The 21074-nt window shown below is 39.1% G+C and overlaps 1 protein-coding gene across 2 annotated transcripts in view; it reads left to right on the top strand.

Moving 5' to 3' along the window:
* LOC117288359 (lysosomal-trafficking regulator-like) overlaps window positions 1–20412 on the top strand; it is a 69230-nt gene extending 48818 nt beyond the window's left edge. For both annotated transcript variants that reach the window (XM_033769203.1, XM_033769194.1), the window contains exons 37-52: window positions 882–937; window positions 2401–2553; window positions 2999–3243; window positions 3869–3935; window positions 4546–4708; window positions 5160–5300; window positions 6516–6733; window positions 7330–7569; window positions 8172–8361; window positions 8943–9226; window positions 10097–10195; window positions 12193–12335; window positions 13636–13748; window positions 14273–14429; window positions 16497–16565; window positions 19647–20412. In XM_033769203.1, coding sequence (XP_033625094.1) covers window positions 882–937; window positions 2401–2553; window positions 2999–3243; window positions 3869–3935; window positions 4546–4708; window positions 5160–5300; window positions 6516–6733; window positions 7330–7569; window positions 8172–8361; window positions 8943–9226; window positions 10097–10195; window positions 12193–12335; window positions 13636–13748; window positions 14273–14429; window positions 16497–16565; window positions 19647–19815 — 2507 coding nt within the window. In that variant the 3' untranslated portion in view covers window positions 19816–20412. The remainder of the gene's footprint in view (window positions 1–881; window positions 938–2400; window positions 2554–2998; window positions 3244–3868; window positions 3936–4545; window positions 4709–5159; window positions 5301–6515; window positions 6734–7329; window positions 7570–8171; window positions 8362–8942; window positions 9227–10096; window positions 10196–12192; window positions 12336–13635; window positions 13749–14272; window positions 14430–16496; window positions 16566–19646) is intronic.
* Window positions 20413–21074: the final 662 nt, after the last annotated feature.

Raw genomic sequence — 21074 nt, 5'->3', positions numbered from 1 at the left:
TTTATAGTCATCGCTGAGGGCCTCAAAACTGTGTCTTTTTATGATCGCGCGTCAAGACTTCCATCGCCCGACCATCGCGTGACCGACTATAAACTGGCCTTAAAGGCAGTGGACACTATTGGTAATTGTCAACGACTAGCTTTCACAGTTAGTGTATCTCAACATATGCATAAAATAACTAACCTGTGAAAATTTGAGCTCAATCGGTCATCGAAGTTGCGAGATAATAATGAAAGAAAAAAAACACCCTTGTCACACGAAGTTGTGTGCGTTTAGATGCCTGATTTCGAGACCTCAAGTTCTAAACCTGAGGTCTCGAAATCAAATTCGTGGAAAATTACTTCTTTCTCGAAAACTATGGCACTTCAGAGGGAGCGGTTTTTCACAATGTTTATTATCACCAACCTCTCCCCATTACTCGTTACCAAGTAAGGTTTTGTGCTAATAAATATTTTGAGTAATTACCAATAGTGTCCACTGCCTTTAAGAGGAAGCTAGCCAATTTTTGTTGTGGTTCAAGTTTGTATAGATGTTAAACTTTTTCATCGGGTTGGAGAATCTACTTTTGTTTTTTACCCTTACACTGATATACTCCGTACTTTCCCAAGTTCTGTAAAAAATCCACATATAGCTCGGGTGGGATTCGAACCCACAACCTTTGCATTGCTAGAGAAGATGTCTTAATGCCAGACCACCCAGCTAGCCTGGTGGCTAGAGGCAGTTTAAATCATTAGCAGCGGGTACCGCACATTTTAAAGTAAAATTTTGCATTTGGGATCAAGGATATCATTTTTTTCAAGTGAGTTATTGCAGTAAGTAATTTCCATCATTCATGTTTCAAATCCAACTTTATTAACATTTGTGATTGTGTGTTTGTACAGGAGTCAACAGCATGTACTTTGTGAGTGAAGAGCTCCCAGACAACCAATCAATACAGGTAGGATTCCATAACAACTTATGGCCACATTTATTTTATTTGTATACTTGTTCATTCTGGTTGTGTAGCCAAAGGTTCTGAGAAAAGGCGAGCGTAATCACTATACTAGCCAAGACTCCCATGGAGAAAAGAAAAGGAAGGAAGTTTTTTCAGTTTCAGCCTTGAGTATACCTGCGTAAAGGAGGCTTTAAAAACATGCCCATTAGTGAATGTAGTGCTGTAGACGATGCCTTCGTGAACTCGTCCTCAAGTTAAGATTATTGACCCAATATTCACCTGCTGCCATCATCACAATAATGCACCATTTTGGGAGTTATTGTTACTGTTTGTTCTGAATCTGAATTATACAGTTGGCAAAAGCATCCTAATAGAAACATCCGCCAATTTGTTGTAGAGAAGACAATGAAGAAAAAAAATCAGTTTTAGACAAGTGAGGAAGACCCTTATAGGATAACCCATGCATTTAGGTAGGGACTGAACAACCCAATCCATATGCAAGGCTTTGGTCCGGGCTTGAACCGAAGTCCACAGAGCTGAAAGGCATGGTGAGAAACCACTGAGCCAACCTGGAGCAAGTTGGAGTGTGCACCATGGTTAACTAAAGGCTATTTTGACTCAAACCCAGGTCGATCGACCATTGGTTGACTACTGTGGTTGACCATTTAGTACAAGCCCATGGTTTATTCACTGGTCCCAATAGCTGGTTGCATTCTAACATGTGTAAAGCGCAGAGAGGAACCAGTGACACTAAAGCGAAAACGTGGAAGGCAATAGAATGTTGAAAACAGCCGATGGTTGACTAGACTTTCAAGCAAGTCATTCAAGTAAGTACTTCACTGAAACATGTCTGTTGCTGATCAATGGTCAATCAGGGGTCGACTAAATGTGCCCACTTTAACATGCTCCTGGCTGACCTGAATGTAGTGTGAATTTAAGGGTAAATGGCATTTACATGTATGCGCTTACCTGTTGACTTGCCGCTTATGACGTGCATGCCAAGGGGTCTATAGTAATATAATAATTTCAAAGTCTTATATAGCGCAGGTATCTACCAAACAAGGTACTCAAGGTGCTGGGTATATACAAGTTTCAAAAAGATAAGTTATTGCAGTGATGAATTCTGAGACCCAATTATGTAGCACCTTATAACAGTTTACAAGGTGCTATGGCGCATACAGCTGCCACAGCCAGGAACACCGGGGCGAACCCCTTCTCTTTTTGATAAGTGCACTGGATTCTTTTACATGCGTTGCACAACACACGGGACCAACGGCTTTGCGTCCCATCTGAAGGACTAAGCAATGGTTACGGTGTCTTGCTTAAGGACACAAGTGTCATGGCTGGGGATTCAAACCCACACTCTGCTGATCAGAAACACCAGAGTCTGAATTCGGTGCTCTTAACCGCTCGGCCACGACACTTCCATCTATACTTAAAGGTGTTTTGATCCCAATCTATTGCAGGTGAACCCTTTTGACCATGATATGTTGACCATCTCGTGGCTCTATGAAGACATCAAAGAACTTCATCTTCGATGGTATCAACTCAGAGACAACGCACTGGAGATCTTCCTGACTAATGGCCAGACATTGCTCCTGGCGTTTGAGAACACAAAGGTACAATTTAAGACTCTAATTTTGGCAAATGAAATAACCAGTGTTGATTATAGCGGGTCTACAAATACTTTTATTTTATAAGTCACTTTCATCGTATTTGAAATGAAGATATTGCTCTGGAGAATTGTTAATAGTTTTAGCTTTATAATCAAAGCCCAATTTCATGGATCTGCTTACCGCAAGCAAAGAAACGGTGCTTACAGAAACAGGGAATTATGTGCTTTTGGCAAGCGTATTTCATGGGTTAGCGGCGAATGTTGGCTTCTGCTCATGCGTACTCCGCGTTACTAGGCATTCTATACGCTTACAAGGCTAGCGCAGAAATTTGGCGCTTGCACAGTAAGTAGAGAATGGTGATTGTAAGTGTCGGCTGTAAGCAAAGCCGTCAGATTGTTAAGAGTGTGAGTTACCCAAAAGATTGTCTTTTACCCTTGTTTTTATATAGGAGCGAGACACACTGTACCAGCAGATCAAATCCTGCGACCTTCCCAATCTGGTGGAGGTTGATGACATCTCGGCCATCACCCAGGCGTGGCGTATGGGCCAATCGACCAACTACGAGTACCTGACCCAGCTCAACAAACTATCCGGCCGATCATTCAATGATCTCATGCAGTATCCAGTGTTCCCGTTCATACTGTGTGACTACACAAGTAATGTGTTGGATCTAATGGACCCCAAATCATACAGGTGTGTACCTAGGGTGCTTGTGGAGGGGTGCACTAGGGGGCATGTTTAGGAGAAGGGTGTAGAAATAATGCTAACCCTACCCCAATTGTTCATTCAATGATCTGATGCAGTGTCTAGTGTTCCCGTTCATACTGTGTGACTACACAAGTAATGTGTTGGATCTAATGGACCCCAAATCATACAGGTGTGTACCTAGGGTGCTTGTGGAGGGGCGCACTAGGGGGGCATGTTTAGGAGAAGGGTGTAGAAATAATGCTAACCCTACCCCAATTGTTCATTCAATGATCTCATGCAGTGTCTAGTGTTCCCGTTCATACTGTGTGACTATACCAGCAATGTGTTGGATCTAATGGACCCAAAGTCATGTACCTTAGGGGCTTGGGGGATTGGGCTTCTTAAGGGAAAATGGGCGTGTTTGGGAGAGGGGTGTAGGCATGCTGATATGAGTAGAGAAGTCTCCCTAATTCCAAAAAGATCTACTTCACGGTAGTAGAATATAAAGCAAGACAAGCTCTCAAAAGAATATAATCTACCCAGCAAGTAGATATACCCATGATGTTACCGCAAACCAAATACTACAATGATAATGTGTTGTTACAATTTTGATTTTCCATTTTGGTTGCAGGGACTTGACTAGACCAGTTGCTGTCCAAACTCAGGCTATGGAGATAAAGTACAAGGAGAACTACAAGGTAAGTTAAGTTTCATTTCAAATGTCATTCTCAAATATTACTGGGCTTGAGTTCTGATGGCTTAGTTTATCAAAATGCTCGTTCAAATCCTGGGCCAAGTTTCTAAAGCTGTGTAAGCAGAAGAATATTGCTCAACAAAGTTCTTTGCCCAATTTCATGAAGCTGTTGAGCATTATTTTGCTTACCAGTCGCAGCAACTGTATGGAATTTTTCTTTGTTCAACACCCAATCGCGGTTTTTTTTCGTTTTTTTTTTTTTTTTTACAAACAAGGCCTGAAGGCCACTTCAAGGTGTGGGCTACATTTTTTTTTTTTTTTCAGAGGCCGTTGCCACCTACTCCTAGGGCTGAAATAGGGTTACACCCTTATACAGTCCATACGGATGTAGGCTTGGGTATCATCAATCCAAAGTCTGGCCGGTAGAGCAGAAAAAAACTACCTCCCCAGTTTTACGTAGCAAGTGTCACGACCGGGACTCGAACCCACACCCCGCTGATCAAACACCAGAGCTTGAATCCGGCGCTCTTAACCGCTCGGCCGTATACTTAACCCTGTCATTTTCCCTTGTGGTTTATAAGTTAATATTTTATAATTATCACGACATGATTCAGTTCCTGCATGAAGAGTACCAGAAACTGAGGGGTTTCCGAATGGGCTCGACGATGTTCTGGACCAAGCCCTACCACTATGGTTCCCACTACTCCAACAGTGGCACAGTCCTGCAGTACTTGGTTCGCTTGCCTCCATTCACGAAGATGTTTCTTCAGTATCAAGGTGAGTTTATTCATTTCATCTTTGACAGCAGCATTACTGGCTTGTTCATTATCCATTTAAAAGAATGAAGTCCACTGTCAATTAAAAGAATGAAGTATTCCTGTCAAATTTTATGCTTTTTCTTGGGTGTATTTTTGTAAGTATTTTTATACAGAGGACCACAATGGAAATTAGCTTTTTAGTTTTGTGTGTTATCCTCGACAATTCCGCAGATTCCACTGTCTTTTATGATTTGTGTACATATTTTACTTGTTCTTGTCCACTTGCTGTCTTATAAAGAATTCTGTTGAGACTGTCCAATAAAAACAAACAAACAAACAAACAAGCACTGTTTTGAATTACATGAAAATAACAGGGGTGAGTTGGTAAAGAGAAGAGGATGTAATATTCTGGCTTCTTTAATTAATGGAGCATTCCCATAATAAGATTTAAACTATGATTATTGTTTCAGACAACCATTTTGACCTTCCGGATCGTACTTTCCACTCAGTGGATACCTCTTGGAGACTTTCTTCCTTCCAGTCCTCCACCGACGTTAAGGAACTCATCCCAGAGTTCTTCTTCCTGCCTGAATTCTTCCTCAACAACGAGGGTAAGTTTGGGAGATTTATGACCACTTTAGTCCTTTCCACATTGTGTCTCTCATCCCGTGGAATACAGCCCTGGGGAGGCCCTGGGATCTTTCTTACCACCACAGTTACCCCGGTGAACTTTCACACTAGTGTCCTTATTCCATGGTGTTCCGGTTTACTGCTTACCCCTACTTTGAAGCTGGGTGGGTATTCCAAAAGGTAAAGCGATCATATTGTGAAAAGTTTGGGGCAATCTCAGGGGATTAATTAGTGTGAAATAGGGCTTGTGTGAAGGTTTTTTCATTTTCCTTTTACACACAGCGCGGCCAACTCACCAACAGCGCAAATCACCCGTATCGAAAAGCGTCTTGCACCAAGACTAGCGCGTAGTATGCATCTAAACTTATCCCAAAACAGCCGGTTATAAACAGCTCCAGCTGGTCATAATCAACCGTTTAAACACCCCCGTGTGATGCGCTCTCCACCAATAGGAGCAGCGAACCTGTCTGAGGTATTTATGAATACTACATAAATAGGTACCTGCAAGGATACACAGGTTGATATTGAGTTTGAAAAAGCCTTCAGAGCGACACGGCAGCCAGGGGCCTTCCTAGGGACCTCAGAAAGAGTACAGTAAATGTTATTGGCCCAATGACCATGGCACTAATGTAAAGTGCATTGTCAGTTATTGTAAAATGCGCTTTTAATAACTAGTTTTTATTATATTTGGTTTGCGGTAACACCATGTGTGTATGCACTTGCCAGGTAGATGTTCTTAGAGAACTGTCTTTCTTTATTCTACTACCGCGGAGTAGATTGTTCGGGTGTTCGGGAGACTTCTCAGTACTGAAAAGAACTGTCCTGCTTTTTAACTATTATTCGGGCAGATGGTAAAGAAAATAGGCTGGTACTACTACTTTAGCTTATAGGATCGTGCATAACTGTACTACCGCGGAGTCAGTTCTTAAATTGGTCTCAACGTTTCGATTAGCTTGCTCTAGAATAAAGAAAGATAGCTCTCTAAGAACAAGGTCTACCTGGCAAGTAGATACACACATGGTGTTACCGCAAACCAAATATATATTGATACCCCACCATGCAATGCCTCAAATCCTGTATAGTTTTTATTTATTCTTTTGGCAGGACTAGCAGGTTTCAATGAAGGTACAGTCTTCCTCCCTTTTCAACCTTTCCCAGATTTGGATTTGATAACAGTTTTTCTGTCTTTATTTCAGGATTCCATTTTGGTGTGCGCCAGTCCGGCTTGGTTGTCAACCATGTGAATCTACCCCCTTGGGCTAAGGGAAGCGCCCGCTTATTCACCCAGATCCATCGGCAGGCTTTGGAGTCGGTCTGCGTCTCGGAGTACCTCCACGCTTGGTTGGATCTGGTCTTTGGGGTCAAACAGCAGGGGTCGCTAGCGGTGGAGGCTGTCAATGTCTTTCACCCTGCTGTAAGTTAGATCATCTTTATTTGACACATTTCCCTTTTGTGCTTGTGTATTTTCATGAAGACACAAGTTGCTTTGAAGGGGGGTATATGGGAAGGGGGTATCTGTGTATTTGTGGCCCATGTTTGTTTGTTTAGATATTATTCCCATCAAGGGAACTCGGCAAACTCCTGCATGGGGACATAAGCGCCAAGCCTATATGATTATGAAAGCACAAATCAAGAAATTGTGATTCGGTTTTCTAGAAAATAGTTGTTTTAGTCTTTTACATCCCATCCGAAGGACGAAGCAATGGTTAAGTGTCTTGCTTAAGGACACAAGTGTCACGGCTGGGGATGGGGTATTTTTGTGGTAGGACGGTGCTGGTCAACTGTAGGGGTATTTTTGTGGTAGGACGGTGGTGGTCAACTGTTCCTCCGTGCAACTCACTGGCTTGATATTTCATACAATCTTGGATATTTGTTTTTATTTTCTCAGTCTTAGTTCTTTTTTAGGATAGTATCTTTTGTTTTCATATAATGCTTTTCCAGTGTGAAGTGTAATACAATAAAATCAAAAAAATGTAAAAAAAATAATATTTTCTTGGGATTTCCTTCCAGACATACTTTGGTATAGACACGACAGCCATTAAAGATCCGGTGAAGCAGAGAGCAGTAGAGACAATGATTAAGACCTACGGGCAGACGCCCAAGCAGCTGTTTGTCAACTACCATCCGCCCCGTATCGAAGCAGACATCTTCCCTGATAACTTCGGTATGGGGACTGTGGGTATACTCGTCGGTCTCAGCCAGAGACAACAAACGATGAAGGCTAACGCAAGTCCAGATGCAAGTGTATGGGTACGTTAGTTTGGATTTACACTGAAAAAACTACTGATTTCTTAAATTATCTAAGATGAAAACTCCTGAAATGTCTTATGTTCGCATGATTACAATCCAACTTATTATGTCTTATATCCAATTACTTATTCTCCCCAGCTTCATGAGTTTTTGTACAAATCCTTTCTGTAAAAATAGTTCTTTTTGAGAACTTTAAAACTGCATGCATTACTTTTTGTTTTCAGCGTGGCCTTGTGGCTTCTTATGTGTTCTGTACTTTGAAGTGTATGTGTTTTAGTTTGTCTGGGTGTGTATGTATTTTATTCTCAAATCCTGTTGCATTGTTTCTTGTGTAGCATTAATGTAACTTGTTGACTTTTTGATGTTTGTGGTGCTTTTAAACTTGAGTGAGCAATGTATTTTTATCTTTTTGGAGAGTATTTAAGTTCCTAATGTCTTTTGTCCATAAACTGAAGCTATATAACTATTATGATTCTTTTAATGTTACTAATTTTTTTCTGATTTTCTTGAATTTCTTGTAAAAACTTACGATTGCTTTTATAATGTACGGTTCAATTTTAGTTCTGCGGAAGTTGCAAATAAACTCTTGATTGTTATTACAGGGGCCGGTAAACACAGTGAAGGGAATGAAATGGGGTAACTATCTAGGTTCAGCCTCGTCCCAAGATCCCGTTATCCGTTTCCAGAAGCAGTACCCGGTACCCCTGGATTACCTCAACCCGTTACCCACGGGTGATGTCTGCGCAGTGGCCCAACACCTCTGCCTTCTGCTGATGTACAGCAAAGAGAAAGGTAATAATAATAATAATAATAATAATAATAAAATTGCGCCATTATATCTAGTGTACAATACCCTAATCCGAGGCGCAGAACAAAAAACAAAACATATACAACAAAATCTGCTTATTTGTAATGTATCATTACTCTTTGTATATTTTATTGTACTCATTATGCGTTAGAGGCTTTTGTATTGGGGGCCTTACAAATGTCTTTATTATTATTAGTATGCTTACTCACTAAGCAGAAAGCACTCTTATTATTATGCTTAGTGTTATTGCTTTGTACTTTTGATCTTGTAGGAGTGAGTAGCATGAATGCAGTGGACATCAAATGGTCAGGGATCATCAGTTGGGGTCATGCTGATGGTGTGCTTAGAGTACACACTAAGCGGAAAGCACTCTTATTATTATGCTTAGTGTTATTGCTTCTTTCTTTTGATCTTGTAGGAGTGAGTAGCATGAATGCAGTGGACATCAAATGGTCAGGGATCATCAGTTGGGGTCATGCTGATGGTGTGCTTAGAGTACACACTAAGCGGAAAGCGCTCTTATTATTATGCTTAGTGTTATTGCTTTGTTCTTTTGATCTTGTAGGAGTGAGTAGCATGAACGCAGTGGACATCAAATGGTCAGGGATCATCAGTTGGGGTCATGCTGATGGTGTGCTTAGAGTACACACTAAGCGGAAAGCGCTCTTATTATTATGCTTAGTGTTATTGCTTTGTTCTTTTGATCTTGTAGGAGTGAGTAGCATGAACGCAGTGGACATCAAATGGTCAGGGATCATCAGTTGGGGTCATGCTGATGGTGTGCTTAGAGTACACACTAAGCGGAAAGCACTCCCTATCAATCTCCTACATACCACACCAACAGACAAGGTATGAGTCAAACTAGAGTCCAACACATGAAATCAAACTTTAAACAAACATTTTGATGAGGTATCACCACACTCACAAGGCCACTTGAAGGTGAGGGCTACTTTTAACTGATTTGCTTGCATTACCTCTTTTATTAACTGTGTCGTTGTATCACTAGTATAATGTTGCGATGTCCGTCTGATGTCTACTACAGTTTACATCCACTTCGTTTGTTTGTCTGTTTTTGTTTTATTGTTTTGTTTTGTTTTGTCTTTTGTAGTTTGTCTTCCTTGTTCAATATTGTTATAAGCTTCGGCTTCCTGTGTAATGCCTCCACGTATTAGTTTAATTGTATCAATTGTTTTGTTTTTTTCTAAAGTGATTATCCTTGGTGGAAATAAATGTTGATGGATTGCATTTAATTTAATTTAATTGATTTGGGCTATCCATCCTTACCCCTCTCTTGGTAATGGTAGGTGTAATTTACCCCTCGGTTTTGGAAGGGGGTTAGCAGGTTTGGTTGCAAAGCAATAGTTGCTGATTTGCAGTGCTGTGAAATTGAATTCTAGGCAGTTGTGGACATGACTTGAAAAAATAAATCTAGTGAGACTGACATGGTCCAACACATCACTGACTATGCCTAATGCCCCCCTAGATATACTGAGGGGGACATGTACATTGCAATAGACCTTGTCATTCCAGCCACCTGGCGAGTGGCAACATTTTCATTTACCAGTTGTTTGTTTTTCATTGCATTTTAACCTTGACATACATGTCGTGGCCATAATTCTCCCAAATCTTACCCTCATTGTACTGATGGGGGCCAGTGAAGTTTCCTATAGATTTTGATATATACGCATCCTGCAAAAATTTCTTTCTTGATATTTACAGATCTCGTGCTGTAGCTCCATCTCCGACTGTAGACTGCTGTTCACTGGATCTGTATCCGGGGTCATAGCGGCTTACCCTACTCGCTATAACCCAGACAAGGTAAGATTCACTCCTGCAGGCCCTTCACATCCCTAGATGTACCCCCTTGCCTCCAAGTCATATTCATTTTGGTTTGACCCTTACACAGATGTGTATAAGCAATGTTTACTCAGTACTTTCTCAAGTTCTGTGAGAAAATAAATCGCATGCACCAAAAATGTTAAGACATCTGCTCTAGAATTGCAAAGGTCGTGGGTTTGAATCCCACCCAAGAAATACACCTGTGATTTTATCTTATTTTATACTTGTAAGTATACAGTGCTTACACATATCGGTACAAGGTTAAAACCAAAATGAATATTCTTATACTCGATGCAAGAATAACATCTACTAAATACCTGAAATCGTATACCCTGTTCTTATCTTTTGCTATCCAGAAATGTTCTTATGTTTTCACATTTTGCATTAATGACTTCTGATTATTTTATTTGTACATGGTGCTTTCCTCTTATTGTGTCTTTTGCCTGATACCCCCTTGCCTCAAATCATACCCCTCTTCCTATCTTTTGCTATCTAGAAATGTTCTTATATTTTCACATTTTGCATAAATAACTTCTGATTATTATATTTGACTACCATATAATGTGTCTCTTGCCTTATTTATATTTTGCCATTTTTTTATTTTTTTGAGTGATCTAAATATTGCTTTATTGTGTGCATTTATATGTTTTTGTCCTTGCTTTGAAGTGCATATAATGCTCATAAATCTGTTTTAAATTGATGTACCCTTGCTTCAAATCACTCTTGTTCTTATCTTTTGCTATCCAGAAATGTTCTTATATTTTCACACTTTGCATAAATGACTTCTGATTTGTATATATTGGCTGATTTTTATTGTTCCTCTTGCCTGATTTATACTTTGCCATTTTAAAAATATTTGAGTGATCTAAACATTGCTTTATTGAGTGCATTTATGTTTGTTTGTCTATAATTAGATGTGCAAAATTAATGATGATCCGTTTTTAATTGTTAACCATTTGTATAATTCCATTGCATATATTTGATTGTTTGCATCTTTATCTGGATGTAAAATTCTGACTATTTTATGTGTATATTTTCTCGTCTTTAAATGCTCGAACTAAAATCAGTGATTGTATTTTTTTTTACTGTTTAGCATTTGAATTGTATTTGTGCATGCTGATGCTTTTTCAAAACTAAAATCATTGCATTGTTTATTTTTGGTTGTGTTAAGAATTTGAATAGAATTTGTGCGTTTTCTATTGCTAATGAATTTACACTTTTGAATAACGGTTATTAGGTAGATCTAGGGACACTTTTCTTGTGACATTGTAATAGGCCTAGTGACATAAATGTAGGCCTAAGACATCACTCGCCATAAGAACAATCTTTATACTGTTTAATCAGCAATCTTTATTCTGCCATCTTTTTGTAGCAATGTAACATTGAGGTAGTTGGAGCAGGTGTAGGTCTTTTCTTGAGACATTGTAGGCCTAGGACACCACTCAACAAAAGAAGAACAATAGTTTAACCTCTATACCGCTTTCTTTTTGCAGCAATGTAACATTGAGGTAGTTGGAGCAGCTGTAGGTCTTTTCTTGAGACATTATAGGCCTAGCATACCACTCAACATAAGAAGAACAATAGTTTAACCTCTACACCGCTTTCTTTTTGTAGCAATGTAACATTGAGGTAGTTGGAGCAGCTGTAGGTCTTTTCTTGAGACATTGTAGGCCTAGCATACCACTCAACATAAGAAGAACAATAGTTTAACTCTATACCGCTTTCTTTTTGCAGCAATGTAACATTGAGGTAGTTGGAGCAGCTGTAGGTCTTTTCTTGAGACATTATAGGCCTAGCATACCACTCAACATAAGAAGAACAATAGTTTAACCTCTATACCGCTTTCTTTTTGTAGCAATGTAACATTGAGGTAGTTGGAGCAGCTGTAGGTCTTTTCTTGAGACATTGTAGGCCTAGCATACCACTCAACATAAGAAGAACAATAGTTTAACCACCATACCGCTTTCTTTTTGCAGCAATGTAACATTGAGGTAGTTGGTGCAGCTGTACGTCTGTTTGGTCATACAGCACGTATCATTAGTCTGTGCGTGTGTCGTCCGTATAGCATCATGGTTAGCGCTGGGGAGGATGGGCTGTGCATCATATGGGATCTCAACAGGTATAATACTGCCCTGTTTGAACAGGATTTTTTAAATGATTTTGCTCTTGAGTATTTTTAATTCTTAATTTTGCTAAAGGATGCCTATTTTATCTAGTCTCTAGGTGTAATTTTGTAACTTTTAAATACTTTTTCTGCTACTGTCTTTGCCTTTAAAACCATTGGACACTTTCAGAACAGACACAAAAAATTAGAAGTTCACAGATTTACAAATTACTTACAGGGTTTACAGAGGGTAATGGTGAAAGACTTCTCTTGAAATATTATTCCATGAAATGCTTTACTTTTTGAGAAAACATTAAAACAATATCAATTCTTGATATCAAGAATTACGGATTTATTTTACACATGTCATGACACGGCGAAACGTGCGGCAACAAGGGTGGGTTTTCCCGTTATTTTCTCCCGACTCCGATGACCAATTGAGCCTAAATTTTCACAGGTTTGTTATTTTATATATAAGTTGTGTTACACAAAGTGTGGGCCTTGGACAATACTGTTTACCGAAAGTGTCCAATGGCTTTAACTGTTTTCCAGTATAAATGGTTACCCCCCTTATATTGCCTAAGAGTGTACTGTGAAAAACATGTATGTATTATTGTCTATTCTCCTGTAATGTGTAATGTTATCATTTGAAAACAAAGTTCTGCTATTGGCTTTTTGTTTATTTTCCTGCTGTTTTGTACACACACCGCTTTGATGCTGTTTTGCGGCAACACTGTGCCTTTATGCATGTTATCGTGACTATTATTATAATGTTAATATCTTCCTCTAAAACACTGCCTGGCAAATGTTTGCATTCCTTACCTACACGTATATCACAGATTATATTGATTACATTTGAATCCCTCATTGAATACATGAATGGCTCCTGGTATGATCAAAGCAGTGGTCAACTGTAAACATTAAAGGCACCAGACTGTTTCCCTTGCACCTGGAATAACTTAATTGAATGTGTGGGGTTTGAGGCATCGCATGGTGAAGTATCAATGTATATCTTGTTTGTGGTAACACCATGTGTATTTCTACTCTGGAACTCACTTCCGGAATACCTCAGACAAATACACAACATCACTCTCTTCCAGCAGAAACTCAAAACGCACTTGTTCTTGCTTTCCAACATCTTGACAAAACTTGACCGGCGCCTTTGAATGTTTTTCTTTTTCAGTAAAGTGCGCCTTATAAATACTGTAGTTAATTATATTATTATTATTTTTTAAAGAGAACTGTCGTACTATATTCTACCGCTGCTGAGGAGATATTCCAGAAATTGAAAGTGCTCTCTTTTTATCTTGAATAGACTGTGCTATGTAAGATCCTTGTGTGATGACACTGGGACTGGTCACCTTGACAGTATAACTGCTGTGACGGTCAGCGATGTTTCTGGTGATATTGCAACAGCTTCTAACTCGGGTAAAACTCACACTAATGGCTGTTCAATTGTCATGGACTATAGTCTTCAATATTGTCAACTATATTTGATGTTTTCTTCAAAATTGGTTAGACCTCACTTAGGGTGTCTGGCCGAGTGGTTTAGAGCAACGAATTCAAGTCCTGGTGGTTTAGTCATCAGGGTGTGGGTTCGAATCCCAGTCATTACAATAGACCGATCCAGTAGGCTCCGCCCACAAGAAAACGTGATTAATGCCTTTCTGCACAACTTTGCATGTCAGACTTTATTTGTCGGACCATCGGTGCGTTGTGATCGGTCAATACGCAATGGGGTGGAGCTTAATGGATCGGTCTATTGTATCCTTGAGCAAGATACTTTTTTTTGATTGTTTCTTTTCACCCAGTGGTGTAAATGGATACCTGCCACGGTAGACGTTGATATTGTGTTTGAAAAAGCCACTGGAGCGCCAAGGCAGCTCAGGGCTGTATGGACACAGTATACCACAGCTTGAAACAAAATTGTTATATTTGTATCGTTGTTTCAGATGATCGAGGTAGCGAGGTCCGTTTGTGGACGGTCAATGCCAGCCTGGTAACCAAACGAGTCTGTGATAGCAGCGTACACTGTTTAACATTCTCAAATGCGCCAGAAGGGATTGCTGTCAACTCGCTGGTGGCTGGCTGTGAAGATGGCGTCATAAGGTATGTACAACGTACTATTTCAACAGGTTCAATTTTCTCTTGACGGGAATGCTATTTAAGCTTGTTTATAATGTGTTTGATTATCCTTTAAATATAACTTTTATATTTGCATGTAAAATCAAGTGTACATTTAAACTGACCTAATTCATTTGTGCCCAATTTCACAAAGCTGCTTGAACTTAAAAAGTAGCTAAACACAACAATACTGGGCATACAGAACAGGGTTATCGGCCCAAAAAACAGTTTTGACAAGTATTTTTTTTTCCAAATTATTGCTTGGCAGACAGTTGTATACCATGCCAAATATTGCCTGAAATTGTATTTTATCACTTTAAATTATTGCTGTTTTGTTGGTTTCGTGTTCATGCTTAATTTATAATATTTTAAAGCGCTCAGTGACTGGTTTGATGTCGGGCACTGTGTATAAATTCTGCATAATATTTTAATTGTTACATATTTGATTTTTATGTGGAAAATGGAAATTTGTTAAAGCACTCTTTGCTGCTTAAGAATCTCTATGAATGTGAGCCCTTTAAACGTTACACATGATAACTTTTGGTTGCATCATTTAGGAGTTGTTTTCCCCTCTGTGTGTGTGCAGTGTCAATAATAACCTGGTTGCATAGACTTAAGACTTGCATGATCTATACAGCTGTTTCTTTTTGTCATAACTATATACCAAATAGAAATTTGTTAAAGGCAGTGGACACTATTGGTAATTACTCAAAATTTTTTACGAAACTGATATTGAGACCTCAGATTTAGAATGTGAGGTCTCGAAATCAACCATCTGAAAGCACACATCTCTGTGTGACAAGGGTGTTTTTTCTTTTCATGATTGAGCTCAAATTTTCACAGGTTTGTTATTGTATGCATATGTTGAGATACAGCAAGTGAGAAGCCTGGTCTTTGACAACTACCAATAGTGGCCGGTGTCTTTAAGACATGCATGATCTATACAGCTGGGTTTTTTTTTCTTCTTCTTACATGTCTTAACTGATGCTTCTTGCCACATTCGTAAAGGGCTACATGTATTTAACGCTTAAGCAGCTCTATAAAATTGGGCTAAGATAACATCACACATGATACATTTTTGTTGCATCATTTACATGGTTCAGGTGTATGATTGTGCAGTGTGAATGCTAACCTGTTAGTGTTTTAAAATAGGCCTAAGACTCGCATGGTCTACACAGTTGTTTCTATATGTTTTAACTTAAGTATTTTCCCCTGTGTGATACATGTATGTTAATTTTGTCATGTCAATTTTAACAGCCAATAGGTCCTCCCAAGTGTAGGACTGGGCGATACAGGAATAGTTGCATTCCATCCCTTGTTGAGACACTCCAAATATTAAGCTCATAATATCGTTAATTAATGTTGTAAGCCTACATGTACGCCTTTTTGTCCTGTCTCTTTGCCTTGTTCTTTTGTATACTGTTCTTTTGTATACTGTGCTAGCTGAACAATTTGTTATGTTTGGTCATTGGCCCAAGTGAATATACTTAATTATTTGTTCATTAATTTATTTATTAATATTTAATTGTAGTGATATTATAATTGTATTTTGTATTGCTTATCAACTGTTTTTGTTTATTTAAAGGCAGTGGACACTATTGGTAATTACTCAAAATAGTTATTAGCATACAACCTTACTTGGTAACTAGTAATGGGGAGAGGTTGATAGGAAAAAACATTGTGAGAAACCGCTCCCTTTGAAGTAACGTAGTTTTCGAGAAAGAAGTAATTTTCCACAAATTTGATTTCGAGACCTCAGATTTAGAATTTGAGGTCTCGAAATCAAACATCTAAAAGCACACAACATTGGTGACAAGGGTGTTTTCACAGGTTTGTTATTTTATGCATATGTTGAGACACACCAAGTGGGAAGACTGGTCTTTGACAATCACCAAAAGTGTCCAGTGTCGATAAGTTAATAAAAGTCTGATTGTATTTAAAACACAATTTAGCCTTATGGCTGCGATGTTTCAATGATTATAATAAATCAATAATAGTAAATCAATAGCTTTTATTAATAATCTAACTTGACATTTACTCTTCTGTTTGTAGATTTTGGAGCAGCATTGATCTAACCCCAGTGAGAGTCATCGTTACTAAGTCACACACTCCCATTATCAGGTAATTAGCACAATTTATATGTAAATTAAAGGGAAGGTACACGTTTTGTAATTACTCAAAACAAATGTTAACTTAAAAACTGACTTGGTAACGAGCATTGGAGAGCTGTTGTTAGTATCAAACATTGTGGGGAACGACTCCCTCTGGAGTAACATAGTTTTGAGTAAGAGGTAATTTCTCACTAAAATATTAAAAGACTTCTTCTAGCTAGAAGTCTTTTATTCCTATCTGAAAGCACACAATTTCGTCCAACAAGTGTGTTTGTCTTTCATCATTTTTTCGCTACTTCGATGACCAATTGAACCCAACTTTTCACAGGCTTGTTTTTTTATGCTTATGATGAGATAAACCAAGTGTGAACACTGGTCTTTGACAATTACCAAAATGTGCACTGCCTTTAAGCAATAATTTAATGCTAACAGCTTGAAGTATACCTTTGGTTTTTGGAACCGTTCTATTGTTTTAGTCATATCTAAGTGTAGATATGTACATCAGAAAATTTCATTTCAAAAGGTGGATGCATTTTTGAGATAGTGTTGAAATACGGAGCGGATATGTCCATGCGGGAAGAATAATCCCTGATGGGAGTACACAATCCGAGAAATGTTCAGATTCAAATTTTTGGGCTTAAAATCCCGTTATCTTTTTATACAAACCACATAACTTGAAATGAAATGTTTCTCCAAATGTTTTATACTATCAAACACTGCTGTAGGGTTTCTAACCAAATGCTTTTAATGCCATTCATTTAAAGGGATGCTGCAGTGAATTCAAATAAAAACAGTTAATTTCGCTGTCATTTACTTCCGAAATATGTTTTGAACATCAACAAAATGTGTTTTGTTTATTCCCGATTTATCTAACTTGTGTACTTAGCGAATAAGTTTTGTGGATTGTTTTGCGGACCCCCCCCCCCCCCTACCATGACGTCATGTCGGGAATACAAACAAAATCATCGGCAAAAAAAGTCTGGTCCCTAAAAAACTACACGCGCCTAGGTACCAGGCCACACACTGCACACGTGTGTACATGTACTATGCACACGGACGTACAGCTCGGGTTACCGACATGACGTCACGTTTATGCAAGTGAAGGCTCCCTTTTAAGGGGTGGGGCGGATTCCCCTAATATCTTTAAAACCGTTTTTAAAATTAATAAAAAATTTAATAAAAAATATGTTAGGTTTAAAAAGTCCTGTTTAATCGTTTAAATGAAATAAAAAAGCATTGCAGCCACCCTTTAAAGAGTCATTACCGAAAGTGTCCAATGGCTTTAAGAGTCCCTGCCTGTAAGAATGTACCAAATTAGGGAGGGGGGTGTGACTCATGGGTTCGCAGATCTTCTTCTTAATTAGAGTGATGCACCATCATACCAAACGAATAAATCCAAAATTTTAGTTTGCTGACGCTTTCGGTTTTGGAGTTACCAGTTATCAAAGTTTGGGCCAAAAGACCCTCGAGAAACGAATAGTACATTCCCTGTAAACAAAAAAATGTGTGCCAAGCTTGTCCCAACAAAAGTAAAACATTTTTTTGAAACCTCCAGTTGGGCTTATAACAAAAGTGTAAAAAAAAAAATTGGGATCTCGTTGGCGCGTCATGTTACGCGCACCTGAACCTTTGACAAACAGTGCCCTCGTGCCATTTTCAACGCCTCATAACTCAACGCGCCTATAAGATCCCATGAATTAAACAAGTTCACATGAAAGAGCTTACATCCCTCAAACAAATTTAAGTGCAAAGTGCGTGGGATCTCGTTGGCGCAGTGAGATAATAGAGGTCAAAGTTCAAATTTTACCAATATATTGCGTTTTCGCACCTCCGTAACCTCGTGCGCCAACATGAATTCTTTTTTTTTAATGACAACCGGGTGTTGGAACAGTTTTCATCTAATGACAAATGAAAAAAGAATCTTGGGAGCTCTGCAACTTGCATGTCAAAAGATTTTTTGAAAGTTTTCTAAAGTATTGCCATTCCACACATTTTGGCCTAAATTGGCCCAACATTCGCTTTTCTCATCACTGTAAGTATCTGTGCCAACAAGATCCCATCAATGTTTTCTTGTATTTGGTTAAGTTAAGTGTTCCTTAACAGATTTCAATTGAAAAATAATTGGGATCATGTTGGCCCACCAATATAACAAAGGTCAAAGGTCATATGAAACTACACTACTGCCTATTTCGGGTGATTTTGCGTCGTCTAGAAATCCACGCGCCAATATGATCCCATTAAATTGTCTGCGTTTTATGATTATTTAGATACTCAGAAACACATAAAAAGCAAAAACCAAATGGGATTTGAGTGGCGCTAACAAATATTACAGATCAAAAGTTGACAAGACATGCCTATACTTACGCATTGCTGTGGCAACAGAAAGTGAGAAGTATCCGCCAATTTCAAAATGTTGGCAAACCATTAAGGGGATGGGTCTCCAAAACAAATTTGGTCCAGATATGGATTGGACTTGCTTTTACAAATGGTGTTGGATGTTGGATATTCACATAGGTTTCTACAGTGAATGTCTATGCCAATATAGGGCTAGATAGCTCAGTTGGTAGAGCGCCGGCACGTTAATCCGGAGGTCGTTGGTTCGAATCCCACTCTAGTCAATTCTTTGTTCAACCCCAAAAATCATTTCAAAATTTACCCAGTCAGTTTCCCTTGTGGTTTATATTGATATCTGAAACAAAAAGTCGCATCCCCTTAAGGTGATCCCCTAGCTGCCGCTTCCCAGGTTGTATCGTAATTTGGGTGTGATCCCTGGCTACACGGCAGTTAACGGTTGTATGGCTTCTGACTGGCACCCCTGAACAAAGATATTGACAAAATAGGGACACCGCCAATATAGGGCTAGATAGCTCAGTTGGTAGAGCGCCGGCACGTTAATCCGGAGGTCGTTGGTTCGAATCCCACTCTAGTCAATTCTTTGTTCAACCCCAAAAATCACTCTAATTTTTTAGAAGAAGATCTGAGAACCCATGAATCACCACTTGGTACATTCTTACAGGCAGGGACTCTTAAAGCTGCCCAATATTCAAGTGTGATATTTTTTACAATTTATTTTTATTTGTTTCTTCTGCAGCCTCTCCTTCACCAATGACTCCCAGTTCCTTGCAGCGAGTGATGAAAATGGTCTGCTGACCATGTGGGGGAACAAGGAGACCAACCGAAAAGTACCCAAAGTAGAAGCCTTTCTGGGTATCGGAAACATCTCAAAAGGTTCCAAAGGTCGACTAGGGTCAAACTCGTAATCCACAAAGGGTAATTTTAATCCCCTTTCCTAAAATCTTCCCTCACACCATGGATCAAGTGTGGGCGTTGTGTTCTTGAATGCTCAAGAACACGTAGGCTTGCTCTTCATGTATTTTCCACGGACGATGATGATATAGCACCATTTTGTTTTCTGGACTGATCCCTGCTGAAAGGTGGTGTGTGATCTTGTTCTGAGTGTATTGTTCTCGGGTCGTGTTCTCATCATTCGGGCGTGTGAACAGCGCACTAGGGCCAAGAACACGCGGCCAGAACATGGCCAAGGAGTCTAGCCAGGAGGTAGTCGAATACCTCATTTTGAATCAGGACTTCCTCGTTTATCAATACATTATTTGTCTAACTAACAACAAACTATTATTGCCAATTTGTACAGCAACTTTTGACAGAAATGCTACCTCTGAACTTGTTTGTCCTAAGATCCTAGCCATAGGTAAAATTAATTATAACACCCCTTACAAATATTCTGCCTTTTCATTGGTTTAGCGCACACCACATGATATGTCTGAGTTTTACTAGACGGCGGCCGTGTGATAGTGCATTGTTTGCCGTGTGATAGTCCGACGACTATCACACTAACATGTTTTTACCCACCTCGAACCCAATCAGTTGTGCATCTGTGTATCTGAAACGCGCGTATGAACGTTACGTGTACGAAGATGATAAATAGTCTGTTGGGGTGTTATAAAATAAATATTGACTGCTTTAACTCGTGCTATGGTTAAAACTCCGACTCCCTTGGTGATCCCCGGACCTGCCGTTTTAGAAATAGAACGCTTCGAAGATCACCTTGGGAGTTGTAGTTTTAACCATACATGTAGCACTCGAAGCAGTCAATATTTGTATACAACCACGCTGAGCAGTTATTGTGCAGTAATAGTGTGTCAAACAAAAATCAGGATCACTTACAAGATGGTGACCAAATAATTGTGCAGTGAGTACATGTAGCCCTAACTGTCTTCTAAAGATTGCAAAACTGGTTTAAGAAGTAACCTTAGAATGTGGTGCACAAACAGATCACAACCGTTCCCGAAAACGTTTGTGATCCTTGAAACAATTAGTTGCGCACTTTGTGATGTCAATGTGGCAGCAAACTGTAATGAAGGTGGTGCAACCGTAAATGTTCATGTTGTGAGGATGGTTTTTGCTGTATTTGTAGGTATGTTTTAGTTCTTATTTTTACAAGTGACATCAGCTTTATTAAGTTATTTCAACTCCACCTGATTGCCTTATCGACCAACAA

Source organism: Asterias rubens, chromosome 1, assembly GCF_902459465.1.
Source record: "Asterias rubens chromosome 1, eAstRub1.3, whole genome shotgun sequence".
Taxonomy (NCBI): domain Eukaryota; kingdom Metazoa; phylum Echinodermata; class Asteroidea; order Forcipulatida; family Asteriidae; genus Asterias; species Asterias rubens.
This window is presented reverse-complemented; position numbering and strand designations above follow the sequence as displayed.